The 16,944-nt window shown below is 30.1% G+C and overlaps 3 protein-coding genes across 3 annotated transcripts; all 3 read right to left on the bottom strand.

Moving 5' to 3' along the window:
- Positions 1–454: 454 nt before the first annotated feature.
- On the bottom strand, positions 455–1,606 carry LOC137826246 (uncharacterized). The gene is made up of 3 exons (XM_068632141.1): positions 1,344–1,606; positions 1,159–1,263; positions 455–1,087 (listed from the first exon to the last, which is right to left on the bottom strand). Exons 1-3 carry the CDS (start codon positions 1,539–1,541, stop codon positions 611–613), a joined length of 780 nt encoding a protein of 259 aa, XP_068488242.1. The 5' UTR covers positions 1,542–1,606; the 3' UTR covers positions 455–610.
- Positions 1,600–7,088, bottom strand: LOC137824654 (uncharacterized). The gene is made up of 4 exons (XM_068630320.1): positions 6,849–7,088; positions 1,902–2,321; positions 1,695–1,821; positions 1,600–1,620 (listed from the first exon to the last, which is right to left on the bottom strand). The coding sequence occupies exons 2-4, from the start codon at positions 2,306–2,308 to the stop codon at positions 1,600–1,602; spliced, it is 555 nt and encodes a 184-aa protein (XP_068486421.1). The 5' UTR covers positions 2,309–2,321; positions 6,849–7,088.
- On the bottom strand, positions 4,647–6,227 carry LOC137824655 (uncharacterized). Its single transcript, XM_068630321.1, has one exon. It carries the CDS (start codon positions 6,225–6,227, stop codon positions 4,647–4,649), a length of 1,581 nt encoding a protein of 526 aa, XP_068486422.1.
- Positions 7,089–16,944: the final 9,856 nt, after the last annotated feature.

Raw genomic sequence — 16,944 nt, forward strand, 5'->3', positions numbered from 1 at the left:
ATCTTGCGAATTCACTACAAGAAAAACTCAAATTACATACAGCCAATATCCGTATGTAACACACAAAATCCGTATATAAAACCTATTTACATACGGATTATATACGGACAAAAATCCATATGTAAAACTGTCGTAGGTAACTATTACATACGGATTTTTGGATCCGTATGTAAAATCCGTATGTAATTACATACGGATAAATCCGTATGTAAAATCCGTATGTAAATCCGTGTGTTATTACATACGGATAAATCCGTATGTAAAATCCGTATGTAATACATATGGATAAATCCGTATGTAAAATCCGTATGTAATTATATACGGATAAATCCGTATGTAAAATCCGTATGTAAAATCCGTATGTAATTAACAAGCAGACCTACATACGAATTTATCCGTATGTAACATTGTACACAGCACCATCAACTATTTGTATTTGGAAGCAGCCCATATTCTACACCTGCATATCATCCATCAACATTCCAGTACATTCCAGTTTTCAGAAGACAAATATTCATCACATTCAAAGTTATCCATACATACAATACTTACTATTTTCCAATATCTAAATATCTAAAATGTATTTCATTAAAACAAAGTTCTAGAGAAGCTAATAATTATTATAATCTTCACCGGGTGAATTTTGTTGTTCATCATGATTATTATGATGTTGTTGGACTTCATTTGACTGCTGATTCGGTTGAGTTGGTGGCGGGGTATTTAGTTGCTGAAAAAACTGTTGTGCTGCAGCTGCTGCCTCAGGTGGTAGATATTGCATCATGAAATTTTGAAAGTTTTGAAACCTTGCATCCATGCGTTCAATATGCTGCCTAAGTTCAACAATTTCTTCTGAATTAGCCTTGTTATTACTAGAAGATGATTGTGTTTCTTGTATGTAGCGACCAACACAGTCGTCCTGACGATCAACACGTCCAATCCCATATACTCGTCCCTTGTACCTTCCACCTACAGTTTCTAACCAACAACGGCTTCTCAATCTTTCCTCCTCAGCAGGATCTAATGAAGTAGATATTGAGGTAGATTGTGACTCAGATAATGCTTGAGACAATCTATTTTCAAAATCTTCCTATTAAAATGAAAAATAATTGTTATCATACCAATTAAGGTAGATGAAAAAAAAAGTTTAAAAAAACTAACATGAGTCCGCCTTGATCTATCATCAACAAAATCTCTAGTGCTCTTCCGTATATGTGTTTGTTGAAACACTTCATCAACATGGACCGAGCGGCCAAGCTCCTCTGTCTATAAAGAAAACATTTCATAAATTAAAAAGATAATAATTAATCATAGATTAATATAAAAAATTTATATGGAAATCATACCAAACGAATAGCGTGTTCATGAACACTAATAGATCCTCCAGTGTGCAGACATCCACCTTTTTCAGACAAACGATTCTTTTTAGCTGTATCACATTTGGATCGATACACAGCCATGTTCCAGTGTTCTTGGAGGCTGTTCCAAACATTATTGCCAATCCATTCTGGTCGTTTACCTTCTTGGCGAGCATCTTTAAACATTTGCGAAAGGGTGTGAGAAGCTTTTGTATGGAAATTTTTCTTAACTTTTTCCTCGTCCTCAGCCCTCCAAGTGACCTTCCTTTGCAAAACAACAAGAATCATCAATCCAAATTGTAAAATATAAAATATTTAAAGGGAATAAAAAACAAGTACCTTAAAACGTTGAAAAAATATATCTCGTTCACCCTTTGGGATTGCCCCCCATGTTGGCCATGGCTCACCAAATTGTTGCTTGATGGTGGCAGTGATGGCCTTTGATGCAATTTTTGATGGATAAAACCTAAATACCAAAACAAAGTTAGTCAAAATTATAAGACAATAATAATAAATTATATAAATTGAATTTTGTTATATTCTTACCCTCCCCCAATAGGCTGAATCAGAGGACGATCACTAGCTGAGAGGACCTCGTCCTCTAAGTTATTCGCTGCAGAAGCTGAGTGCGTCCCTCCAAGATTTGTATATGGGGATGGTGTAATATCTGGTGGGGTTGATGCATTAGAACCAACACGTGGAGATGGTGTTGATGCAATAGCATCTTGTACTGGTGGGGTGGATTGGGTAGCATCTGGTACTGGTGGGGTGGATTGGGTAGCATCTGGTACTGGTGGGGTAGATCCGTGAACTGAAGAAGGAATAAGTGTATTGGGTTGACTTGATGATGGATTTTGGTTGTTAAATCGTGATAACAATTTTATCACATAATTTCTTTTCCCCTTTTTTTGGTTGTTACTCGGTGATGGTTGATCAGAACCTCCTGATGACATCTATATATATGGCCTGAAATGATAATGAAGGTTATATAAGTTTATTAATGGAGAAAAATATGTTGAATATAGTTTAATAAAAAAATTGAAATAAACATGTAAAAATTTCATCAGCAAACATAAAGCTCAAATTAATTGGAGTAATAAACAGTATGTTAACAACAACAATACAATACTAGTTCGTACAATAGATATTATTTGTTAACATTGGCTTCCTAAGTCTATTCAGAGCTAGAGATGTCAAAGTCATCTCCATATTCATCTTCACTTTCTCCCTCTTCATTGTCTTCTTCCCATTCATTTGTTTCTTCATCTATCTGATCTTCAAATGATGATACATTGTTTATGTCAACTTCTTCAAGCTCAGCCTCTAAATCTTGTAATCCTGAAACCCTTTCAACTTCAATCACTTCATTAACATGTGACATTTCATCAACTTGATATGGCACTTCAACTTCTACATCATCAGAATCTATACGACCTTTGGGTTTCGTTTTGATTGCAACACACCAGCCACGTTTGTCTCTGCGTGATGCTGCATATGGTACATAATAAACTTGTCGAACATTATGTGCAATGATAAAAGGATCAAATGGCACATATCTTCTATCCATTCGAATATCCACAATACCATATTTGGAGTCCACTCGTGTACCTCTTGTTGATGGATCAAACCAATTACAGTAAAATAATACAACTTTGTTATCTGAGGTCGAAGAATTGTACTCCACCTCATATATGTGTTGAATTACACCGTAGAAATCATCCTCACCTCCTTCTGTAAGACCCTTTACATGGACCCCACTATTTATTGTTTTCTTTCCCTCGCTCCATGCATGAGTGTGGAATTTGTACCCATTCACAAAGAAGGTGTGCCACTCTTTTACACACCTTAAAGGACCAAGTGATAAATCTCTTAAGTGTTGATTATTCACATTTAAAGGGTCTTTATGAACCTATAAATATATCAATGTCATTATTTTTTTATGAAATGGTTAAAGAAGTAAAAAAAAAGTAAATTAGAGAATTTGTTGATACATACTTGTGTCCTAAACCACAAAGGAAAATCTGTATGTAAACGAGCCGAGGCATGTGATTCGGAAATTTCATTACAATGTAAGAAAGAGCTGTGAATATATAAGTGTCAATGCATTTGGTTACCGATAACTTAATGAATCAATAATAGTGTTTTAAAAGAATATCTTGCATGAGACTTACTCGAGGTATGGTTTAACTTCATTACAGTTGATCAAAATATGAACATGAGCTGAGTTCAATTCTTCATCAGTTAACCAACGAGTGATCTTCCTCCCAGAATGACGTCCAGGTTGGTCAAATACAGATAAGATTGATGGAAGCCTTTCACTTTCAATGTCCACTTCATTTCTACAATGTTGTGGTCTTAACATGAAGTTGTTGAAATAATGTGAACAAAAGTGAGTTGTCTCACGATGCAAATAAGATGCACAAATAGATCCTTCTACCCTAGCCTTATTCTTCACTGATCGTTTAGCATATCCCATGAATCTATAATCAAAGAAATATGTTATGATTGATAGTTATATTTCACATTAAATAAAGACTAATTACTCTTATTATTACCTTTCAAATGGGTACATCCACCTATAATGGACAAGTCCACCAAGTTTGGCTTCATATGCTAGATGGACAGGGAGATGTTCCATAGAATCAAAAAATGCCGGGGGAAATATCCTTTCCAACTTACAAAGAATTATTGGAATGTTTTGTTCCATCCTAGTAAGATCATCCTGATTTAGTGTTGTAGAACACAAATCTTTGAAAAAATGACTTACCTCAATAATGGGATTTAGAACATGAGTTGGTAAGGAACTAAATGCTATGGGAAGTAGGCATTCCATGAATACATGACAATCATGGCTTTTCATACCAAGCACCCTTCCCTTATTGACATCAGCACATCTAGCCAAATTTGAAGAATATCCATCAGGCATCCTAAGATCTTTTAACCATTGACACACATGTTTAATTTCCTCTGTTGCAAGTGTGTAATTTGCTTTTGGCTTCAACATCTTTCCATTAGGATGTGACTTCAGTTCCAAGTCTCTTCGCCTACAATACAAACTTAAGTCCATTCGTGCTTTCTCATTGTCCTTTGTCTTCCCAGTCACATTCATGACAGTATTAAAAATGTTATCGAAGAAGTTTTTTTCAATATGCATAACATCAAGATTATGTCTTAATATATTGTCTTTCCAGTATGGAAGATCCCAAAAGATGCTTCTTTTTGTCCAGTTATGCCACTCCCCGTAACCATGTATTCTTTGCACACCACTCTCAGTTACTTTAGGATAAGCCTTTACTCTATTCCAAACTTGTGTAGGTGTGAACTTAGGTGGTGGAGGATCCATGTCAACTTCCCCCTTCTTGACCGCATTCTTGTTCCTCCTAAATGCATGATCATTCGGTAAAATTCTACGATGCGAGTCAAACCAAGAATTTTTCCCCCCATGATGAATCTAAATGCCTTTGAATGCTCCATGCAATGTGGGCATGCTAATTTACCATGAGTTCCCCAACCAGACAACATACCGTATGCAGGAAAATCATTAATCGTCCACATTAACATTGCCCTCATCATGAAGTTCTCTTTCCTTGAAATATCGTATGTTGGGACACCACTCCACAATTTCTTCAAGTCGTCTATCAAGGGCTCCAAAAATACATCAATACCAGCCTTTGGATTGAATGGGCCTGGTATGAGACAACTCAAAAACATATAAGGTTTAGACATGCACATTTCGGGAGGAAGATTATACGGGGTCACAATTATTGGCCAACATGAATAAGGTGCATTTGATGCTTGCACATATGGATTAAAACCATCAGAGCATAAACCTAATCGCACATTGCGTGCCTCCACAGAAAAATCGGGATATATTGTATCAAAGTGTTTCCAAGCCTCGCCATCACATGGATGACGCAAAACACCATTATTGCTTCTGTTATCATAGTGCCATGTCATTTGTCCCGCAGTCTGTGTTGAAGCATACATTCTTTGCAACCTTGGAATTATTGGCAAATAGAACATTGCTTTTACAGGAACTGGTTTTTTGTTACTTGGTCTGGTGTTCTGGTGATGATACCTTGACTTGTGACAAAATTTGCATCGAAGCAACGCTCCATCATTTTTACCGTATTCGTTATCATAGAAGAGCATGCAACCATCCACACAACAATCAATCCTCTTAGTCTGTAATCCCAATTTCGACACTAGCCTTTTTGCATCATAATAACTTTTAGGCAAACCTATTTTGGTAGGTGTTGCATCTAAAAGCATTTTTGAAATAAACTCTAAGCATTGGTCTGGAATATTCCAATTGGATTTGCAAGCTAATAGTCGGACACACATTGATAATTTGGAGTCAGATGACCCTTTATACAATGGCGCATTTGCATCCAACAAAAGGTCATAAAATCTTTGAGTTTCTTCGTTCGGAGGCTCTTCCATGTTATCTACATTTGGTACTCGGAATGACTCTTGTTGCCTAAAAGCATCATACACCATGTCTTCCATCATCCTAACTTGGTCATTTTGTGACTGAAGGTGTGCACCTCCAATTATTTCCAAAGGCATGCAATTATCGTTATTATCCAAGTCACCTTCTACCATGTCTTCACCATGATCACTCCAAATCCAATAATTAGATTTGAAACCATGTTTGTAGAGATGAACCTTCACAAGTCTTTCCTCCAAAATTCTTGTACAATCACACTTAGTACATGGACATCGTATTCCCCCATCATTCAGATAACATTCTTGTTGGCAAGCTTTGGTTATAAACTCTTCAACTCCCAATATAAAAGTCTCTTTCAAAGCACCTCTTCCTCTATAACACCTATCATACATCCATCCACGATTTGATGGAAACTGATCCATGTTTTGTTCATAAAGCAATTGACAAAAAGTCAACGATTTTTTCAAAGATCGTGCTATAAACGAACATTTAAGAGTTCGTGTTAGAAACGAACATGTAAGAGTTTGTGTTACAAACTCTACCTAAATCTTCTTTAGGTATTATAATTAGTAATAAAAAAATATTTTTCATGCATTAAATTACAGAATTTTATACATAAGAAATCGTAATGAGAATTTACCCAATGGCAAGATATTGGATTGTATTGACTTTTTGAATTATGGATTTATCACTTATGCCTACATTGACTCAAATGAGGAAGTGAACCATCAAAAAAAAGTTCACTGCTATCATTATTTTAAAATTATCAAGTTTTATAGCTAATAAATTCATACAAAAATTCATTAAACCACAATAACAGAAACATAAAAATATACATCAGCTCATACAATGTATAATGTATCACTTTACAGAGACAAACTAAAGCCCTGCACATTCCCAGCTCAATAACCCAAAAATAAACCATAAACCATGTATGCCAAAATAAACCAAAAAACCAGCAACTTCCTGCAAACAAAGAGAGCAACATACAAAAAAGTAGATTCTATTTTTTTCTACAATTTTTGTTACATATTAAACAAAACCTGAACGGTTGCAGCGGTGGTGGCCGGAGGTCACACGGTGGTGGCGAAACCGAAAGAGATTGTGCGTGCGGTGTGGCAGATAGGGTTGCTGTTCGCTGATGCTGTTCGCTGGAAATGGGATTGCTGTTCGCTGTTCGCTGGAATTGAGGTTGCTGTTCGCTGGTGCCGTTCTGGAAATGGAGTTGCTGTGCTTTAGGTATTAGTGAATGAAGATGCGTGGAGTGAGCTGCTGAAGAATACATGGGCTAATGAATAATACATGGGCCAGTGAAAGTAAAGTGAACTTGGGCTTAGAAGATTACGTTAAGGTGCCCCGTTTCAATTAAAATTCAACATTTATTTTTATTTTTATTTTTTTAATTATTTTGTTTTTTAATTATTTTGTTTTTTAATTTTAATGAAATAATATAAATCACATTTAATTTTTTATGTAATTTATTTTTAAAATTGTTTATTTAGTTATTTTAATTGAATATAATTTAAATAAATATTCAATTACTTTAAGTAATTCAATATATTAACTTTAAATAGTCAAAAAAAATATTTTATTGAAGTGAAGGTTGGCTGAGTGGAGAACTGTAGTGAAGTGGCTGGGGTTCAAACTCAAATTCAACATATTCTTAATTTTTTATTGTTTTTTTTTCTCAATTATTTTGTTTTCTAATTTTAATGAAATAACATAAATCACATTTAATTTTTTATGTTATTTATTTTTAAAATTCTTTATCTGATTATTTTTAATTGAATATAATTTATTAATATAATTTAATATTCAATTACTTTAAGTAATTCAATATATTAACTTTAAATAGTAAAAAAAAAATATTTTATTGAAGTGAAGGTGGGCTGAGTGGATAACTGTGGTGAAGTGGCTGGGGTTCAAACTCAAATTTAACATATTCTTAATTTTTTTATTTTTTTTCTCAATTATTTTGTTTTCTAATTTTAATGAAATAACATAAATCACATTTAATTTTTTATGTTATTTATTTTTAAAATTCTTTATCTGATTATTTTTAATTGAATATATTTTATTAATATAATTTAATATTCAATTACTTTAAGTAATTCAATATATTAACTTTAAATAGTAAAAGAAAAATATTTTATTGAAGTAAAGGTGGACTGAGTGGAGAACTGTAGTGAAGTGGCTGAGGTTCAAACTCAATTTCAACATATTCTTAATTTTCTATTGTTTTTTTTTCTCAAATATTTTGTTTTCTAATTTTAATGAAATAACATAAATCACATTTAATTTTTTATGTTATTTATTTTTAAAATTCTTTATCTGATTATTTTTAATTGAATATAATTTATTAATATAATTTAAATAAATATTCAATTACTTTAAGTAATTCAATATATTAACTTTAAATAGTCAAAAAAAAAATATTTTATTGAAGTGAAGGTGGGCTGAGAACCCTAAACCCTAAACCCTAAACCCGGGTTCAAACTCAAATTCAACATATTCTTAATTTTTTTTTATTTTTTTTCTCAATTGCTTTGTTTTCTAATTTTAATGAAATAACATAAATCACATTTAATTTTTTATGTTATTTATTTTTAAAATTCTTTATCTGATTATTTTTAATTGAATATAATTTATTATTATAATTTAAATAAATATTCAATTACTTTAAGTAATTCAATATATTAACTTTAAATAGTAAAAAAAAAAAAATTATTCAAGTGAAGGTGGGCTGAGAACCCTAAACCCTAAACCCTAAACCCGGGTTCAAACTCAAATTCAACATATTCTTAATTTTTTATTATTTTTTTTTCTCAATTGTTTTTTTTTTCTAATTTTAATGAAATAACATAAATCACATTTAATTTTTTATGTTATTTATTTTTAAAATTCTTTATCTGATTATTTTTAATTGAATATAATTTATTATTATAATTTAAATAAGTATTTAATTACTTTAAGTAATTAATTAATTAACTTTTAAATAATCAAAATAAAATATAAAATTAAATTAATTTATGATATAACACACGTTAAGATCACTTATATTTTTATTTCTATTTTCAATATTTTTTATTGTTTTTTCTTTCTCAATTTTATTGTTTTTTAATTGTAATAAAATACGTTAACTCGTTATTTCTAGTTTTTTAATTAACTAAATTTGTAATAGCTTACATACGGATTTAATCCGTATGTAAGAATTTCTATTTTTATTTAAATTTTAAATAAGATATATAAGGAAAATATCGGTATATAATTTTTTTTTTAATAAAACTTACATACGGATTTAATCCGTATGTAAATTAAAAAAAAAAATTAAAAATTTAAAAAATAGTTACATATGGATAATATCCGTATGTAAGTTTTTTTAAAAAAAGTCAATACATACGGATAAAAAATTGTTACATACGGATTCTATCCGTATGTAATTTTTTTTTCTAAAAAAAAATTCGTTACATACGAATTATTATCCGTATGTAGAAATTCGTATGTAATACTAACATTACATACGGATTTGCATACGTATGTAAAAAATCCATATGTAATGTTGAAGTTATATACGGATCAGAATCCGTATGTAAAAATCCGTATGTAATGTCGGAGTTACATACAAATCAAAATCCGTATGTAATGTCGGAGTTACATACAAATCAAAATCCGTATGTAAAATCCGTATGTAATGTCTATTTTATATACGGATTTTAATTCGTATGTAAAAAACTGTATGTAACTAACGATTTTCTTGTAGTGATTCTCAATTTAGTTCCTATGCATAAAAACTTACAAAATGGTCAGTGTATTTTAAATTTCATTCTTATAATCGATTATATATATATATATATGATTTTAAATTCTCATCTTTATGATTATATAATTATGGATATACAAATATTATTTATTTTCTATATCGCTAATGTCAAATAATTTATATATATTTAAACTCAGATATTTAATAATAGAGAACTATATTTTAATTCAGATAATATTTAAGAGTTACACAAAAGTATAAGATAGTAAACTTAAGTATCAATGTACATATTTACAAAATTCACGAAAACATTTACGAGTTAAAAACATAAATTATAGATATTTGACTCTAGTTATTATTTGTTGAGATATTATTTTAATATTAGTTTTTTATCGTAGTATTATATTATAGTGTGTATTCTGTTTAATATTCGTTAAGAATGTATTTTATAAATTAATTTTGGTTTAACTTATTTAAGTTTGCTACATTTCTAAATTTTTCTGACATCTTTTAGAACTATGCAATTATAAAAAATTATTTTTAATTAAAATATATAAGTTTTTTTTACAAATTGGTATACTTCATTTTTTTTAAATCGGTTATTAGATAGTAGAGAGAAAAAATGTTTTAATAAACAACTAAAATTTACAAATAAATAAATTATATTTATTTTTCAATTATTTTTAAATATAAAAATAAATTTGTAATCTATCCTCAGGTCAACAAAAAATAATATGATTTTTAATTAATATGTAATAAATATTAATTACATTAAGAATCATATTAATGTGATTAAATACCTTCTTATTTTAATATTATATTGTATTATAATTTGGTCAACTTTTTGTTAAATATAATATAACAGAATAGAAAATATTGAATAATCTCAGTGGCCTTTATATATAATGAGTGGGATATGAAACATTCATATCAGAGAAAAAAAAATCAAAACAGAAAAGTAAAATTCTTTAGAAATGACTTCTCGCTTCTTTCATCCTTTTCTTTTTAGTGTTTTGTTCGTTGCTCTGGTTCTGAGTGCAGCTCGAGGTAATTGGAATTTTATGGTGAAATTTGGTATATGGTGAGATTTCATTGAATTTTATGGTGAAATTTGATATAATTTAATGGTGATATAAATGCAGCAGGAGATTCAAAAGCAGCATCAGATACTAATGCAATATCAACTAATTCAATATCAACATCGAACTGCATAGACAATTGCTATCCTGGTTGCAATGACGCTTGCGTAGGAAAGGGCTTTAAGGGAGGTATCTGTTTCGAGAAAGGGTTTAGATATCAGAGATATGAGTGTTGTTGCCAGTAATTATTTTATGCATAAATAATAGGTTCAAAACTTGTACCAGATTATAAATAAAACTTGTACCAGATTATAAATAAGTTTAATAAAATCTGTGTTTCAATTAAGTTTTTTAATATTTATTTATATATTTTTTTATTTATATAATGTAATAATTAGTGTAAGTGATTCAAAAGAGTATTTGTAAGCAAATAGTTGTAACGTGTATATATATATATATATATATATATATATAAAAGTATAATTAAAGATATTATATTATTATTTAATTGATTTCAAGATATTTAATGGTTGTGAAAAGTTGATTAACATATTTTTTTTGTATTGAAAATTTAATTTATTGATTTAGTTTACATGAATTTTTTTGTTTATATTATGTAAAACAAATATAAGTAGAGGCATACGAATAATATCTACCAAAAATAAATATTTTTTTATTTTTTATTTTTTTTGTAAATATGTATATTTATATATGTGTTGTGTATGTTTAAGTTTATATTTTAAAATTATTATAAAATTTATACACAAATTCTAATGTGGAATTAATAAGGGTGATAAAATGGGTCAGCCCAATCCGTTTTAACCAGACCTGTCACTAGTCCACTAAAAGCAATGCGGGATGAGTTAGTTTGTTAAGATTATACTGGCTGAAATTGGTAACCTGTTTCACATAAGGTGGATTGTCGGGTTGGTCTGTCACTTTTCAAAAAAATTCTTCTTTGTAATATTTTGTTTGTTTTTGGATTTACTTACATGGTTGTAGTAATTTATATCAAATTTTGGACAAATAAAATTGTAAGGAAGAACAATAAAATTAATCAAACTTTAATATTTTAATGAAAAAATATTTAATTTCTAACAAGATAAAGTAAATATCAACAATATTCAATGAATCAAATGATGTATAAAAAATTAATGCAAATAAAGTTCTATATAAAACATTGACCACCATCAATTTTAATTCCAAACGTATGAGATTTCTCTTTAAAAGTGTCAAAATAAAGAAAGACAATATGATAGACCGGTCCGAACCCAACCCACTTTGTCATCCCTAGTATTTAATGTTTAAAGATTTTTTATTTTATAGAATTTAATGAATTTTTGTTTTTATTTTATAGTATGTTTTTCACCCTAATATAAATTTCAACTATTTCATATTAAAAACAAATTCATCTTTCATAAATTTAATTCATTTCGTACATCACAAGCACCACATACTAATTTGAAACTCATCGATCACAAAATTTTGATTGCATAAAGTATAAGTTTGATATCTATAATATGTAAGTTAACTATATATTTATAGTTTATTAATGTAAGGATTAGGAGTTTTCTATAACTAACTGTATGTGTGAAATAAGTATAATGTGTTGTGTAAGTTAAAGTAAGGAGTGAAATTAGTACTTTGGGAAGTGAATTTAATTGAAAAACAATTTTTGAGCGATAGTGAAAGGAACTATAGCAAAAAGGTGTAAATAGGATGTGTGAAGGGTGAAATAAGAATGTTTCATTCTCTTTTTTCGAAATACTAAAGAACAAAACCTTCATTTATACCCCACTAGAATTTAGGGTCTTCAACTATAAATACAATGGTCTTTTGTTGCATGATCATATTTTTGACATCTATTGTATGTTACATTTTGCATTGGTTGAGAACATGATCTAATAATATGTGGTTCATCAAATATAATGCATTTTACACAAGACTGTGCCTAAGAACTAGGTCCTCGATTCCTATTTCTTTTTATCTACATTCTTAGGTGTACTTCCAAAAGGTCCTTCTTGTTTAGCAACTCCACTACTACTTTAAAGACTCTACCATTTTTGCATTATCCATTAAAGCAAGAAATTTTCTAATCAAAAAAGGAATCACCACCTCTTTAAGCTCATGCTTCAACCCAAACTCATTTTCTTTTGCATCTCCAAACCTCAAATTTTGGCTTCAGTATAAAATATACCTAAGTGTTTGAACCTAGTAGCATATTTCAGTAACTAGAAGATTTCCCTGTTCAAGTTGCATGAACTCGGTTTCTTTTACATGTCTAACACTATTAGGAAAATACTCCTCCATATATCTTACTTTGATGCTCTCTCGAATGACATTTTCTCCTTTATCTTTCATCATCTATTTTATGCCTATCCACCAAAACTAAACTTCTTTAGTCAGCATATAGATGGCATAGGGTAACTTCCTCTCTTAAACACATTGAGTGGCTTGAAATCTCCTCTTAAAATCCCTCACCCATTGGTATACTTAATCATTGGTCTACTCTCCCATTAACATTAGGTTGATTATGCATCATAAAATCTTCTTGACTTAAGGAATGATGTTGTTGATCACTACTAGAAAATTGTTGAATAGTTACCGAAATTAGTGATAAAAAATGTGGTCACTATTAACGACCAAACTTGTGACGGAAAAATATGGTCACTATCAATTAGCAAAGAAGTTACCAAATGTTATTTATATGATTTATTGACTGAAATATTGACTACATTTTTATTAAAAAAATCGATCACAAAAAATTGATCATATAAAATCAATCAAAATGGAGATATAAATGTAAAAGGAGATTCAGAAGTAACATCAGATACTGATGCAATATCAACGCATTCAATGTCAATAGAAAACTACATAGACACTTGCTATCCAGGTTACAATGACGCTTGCTTAGGAAGGAGCTTTAAGAAAGGTATCTGTTTCCATAATAGATTAAGATAACAGTGTTGTTGCCGGTAATTATTTTATGCATAAATAATAGGTTCAAAACTTATACTGAATACAATTAATATTAATAAAAAGTGTGTTTCAATTAATTTTTTCTAATATTTATTTATTTACTTTTATATTTTTATTTAAATAATGTAATAATTAGTGTATGTAATTGAAACGAGTATTTATAAGTAAATAGTTGTAACGTAACGTATGAATATATATATATATATATATATATATAATTATAATTAAAGATATATTATTTAATTGTTTTAAGATATTGAATCGTTCTGATAAGGTAATTATAATGTTTCTTTTATATTGAAAATTTGTTTTAATGATTTATTTTTAAGTAGAGAGGTATAGGAACCGTATCAAAAAAATAAAGATTTTTTTTTTAAATATTTATATTTATATATGTGTTGTATATGTTTAAGTTTATATTTTTGAATTACTATAAAGTTTATTCACACATTCTAATGGATAATTAATAAGGATGACAAAATGAGTCAATATGACCTGTTTTGAACCGACCTACCAATGGTCTACCAAAAGCAAGGTCGGGTAGGTTAGTCCACCAAGGTTATATGAGTTGAAATTGGTAATCCGTCGTCACTGGGTTGGTTGTCGAGTTGAGCCGTCATTTTTTATTTATTTTTCTTTTGTACTATTTCTTTTTTGTCACCCTAATATACATTTAAACTATTATATATTAAAAATGAATTCATCTTTCATAAATTTAATTCATTTCGTGCAAGGCACCACATACTAATTTGAAACTCATTATCACAAAATTTTGACTGCATAACGTATAAGTTTGATATGTATAGTATGTAAGAGAACTAAATATTTACACTAAATATTTACAACATTTTTACGTAAGGATTAGGAGTTTTCATAACTAATTGTACATGTGAAATTATTTATTACGCATGTGTTGTTTGAAAGCTTAAAATAAGTATAATTTGTTGTGTAAGTTAAAGTAAGGAGTGCAATTAATACTTTGGGAAATGAATTTCATTTAATTTTTTTAAGGAAATAATGATTATCAAATTATATTCAATTAACTTGATAATAATAGAATCCCATGATTAGTGAATCACCACATAATTAACTTGTAATTTGGAGAGAAAGTCTCCATACACTTGTATATATTTCTATATATGGAGTGATGTAAATACACACAAGAAAATAACGAATAAGCATTTTTTCTTACCATTTTCTTATATGCCATTTTCTTATATGGTATCGGAGCACATATCTTGTGCTCTGACAACCTCTCTATTTTTATCCGCTAAATAAGAGATCATGTCGGGCAAAGAAGGCACCAGTAACAACGACGCCAAGTCGGCTGCCATGGACCCAACCAATCCCTACTATGTTCATCATTCGGACCAACCCGGACACATGTTGGTGTCGACCAAATTGAACGACGACAATTATCAATCCTGGAATACAACAATGGTACACCCACTCACGGCGAATAAGAAACTCGGATTTGTTAACAACACACTAGAAATGTCGTCACGAGAAAAAGACCCATCCCAATTCGAATTATGGAATCAATGTAATTCCATGATTCTTTCATGGTTAAGTCATTCCTATTAGAATTTTAGGCCTAAACAGAACGGGGTGAATTGTTTTGAAAGATTTTTGCAAGGATTGAAAGTAGAGTGAAAATTTATGAAGAATCAATCAATTGAAGATTTTGTTCAACCAATAAAAAAATGCTTTAAGTTTGATTCCAAAAAATCAACCAGTTGTTTTCACGAAACAACCGGTTGTTTATACCAGCAGAATTGAAAAACAATGTTAAAACAATTTATGAGTGTAGGGATAGAAAGAATCAAACAAGATGTTTATACTGGTTCACTCTTAACCCAGAGCTACATCCAGTCCCCAACTAACCACTGAGAATTCACTATGTAATTGACATGAACACAATAACATGATATGAACATGTAATGAATTCAATATGAGTTGGAATATGAATATGCACCTTTAGAATTGGATCAAGATTCTTTACCCATTCAAGAACTTAATCAAGAACATAAGAACCAAGCCAAACTGACATAGAAACTCATTTTGCAACATATGAACTGAATGTAACAAGGAGAGAAAGCAAATGCACCGATTAAAACCTCAAGAAACATAATTAAAACCATAAGAATAGCAAACTAAGACAAACTACCGAACATAAACACAAACTAAACAAGTTCTATCGATTGAATCAACAAGAAACAACAAAGATATGTTTTAGAGTTTAATATGGAATGGGTATGGAAGGAGAAGATGAAAAGGACAAGGAAACTTATGTGGTTGGAGCTCTTGGAATTGTGCACGCCACTTGAAGGATGGGTTGGCTTCAAGATGAGTGTTGTTGCCGCCACTTGAGAGCCCAAGAGATCTCCCAAGATAAGACTAGAAGAGGAGAAGACACAAGCCTCTCACACTCACTCACCAACCAATTTGGTAGAGATTCTTTACTCTCAAAATTCAACTTCAAACTTGTTATTTCAAAGACCCAAGCACCCCTTTTATAATAGAGAGGGCCGGTCACAAATGTACAAAAGAGAAGGAGCTTGAAAGGTTACTTTCTAGTTCCTTCTAAACTGGCGCCTAAGCCATAAAGGAATAGAAATAGTCATTTCTTCTACCCTTTTCCTAAACTAGCGCCTAAGGTGCTATACAAATGGAGGTGTCTTTTTGGTTTCCCTTTTAGCACATCCTAAAGCTGTTTCTATATTATTTACAAATTTATACAAAAGAAATTACAAAGAGAGATATTAATTGGAGCCCATTCTTGAATGCTTGTAGTCTTCTTGTTTTTTTTTTGGGCTTGGTCCTCTCTTTATTTAATTCTCCTTTATTTTTTAGAAGACTAGAAGGAGCAACTTTAAATGCTTGGGTGGATGATCTCTTCCTCCATTAGTGAAATCCTCTTCTACTTGATCTCCATCAGTAATTAACCCTAAATTACAAAACACACACCAAGAGTGATGATCTGGAACCCTTCAAGAACACACACGACTCTATGGCAAACAACATCACCTTCTAAAACTGCCTTGCACTTCAATATAGAAATACAATGTTTAGAGAAGAAGAGGAATAAAATACACTTGGGTATACAAAACTTAAGTTCAGAAGAATGCAAAACCCAATCCTATTCAACAGCTTTTGGTTTTTGATTTAACTGCTTTGATCATTTGATAGAAGTATAAAAAGGTTGTTTTACGCTCCTATGTAAGAGAAATCAATGAAAAACTATTTTCAAGATTTCAAAAACATATTAAAACCACTTAATTGAATTCTGTTAAGGTTTTAAACCTAGTAGCATATTTCAGT

Source organism: Phaseolus vulgaris, chromosome 8, assembly GCF_000499845.2.
Source record: "Phaseolus vulgaris cultivar G19833 chromosome 8, P. vulgaris v2.0, whole genome shotgun sequence".
Taxonomy (NCBI): domain Eukaryota; kingdom Viridiplantae; phylum Streptophyta; class Magnoliopsida; order Fabales; family Fabaceae; genus Phaseolus; species Phaseolus vulgaris.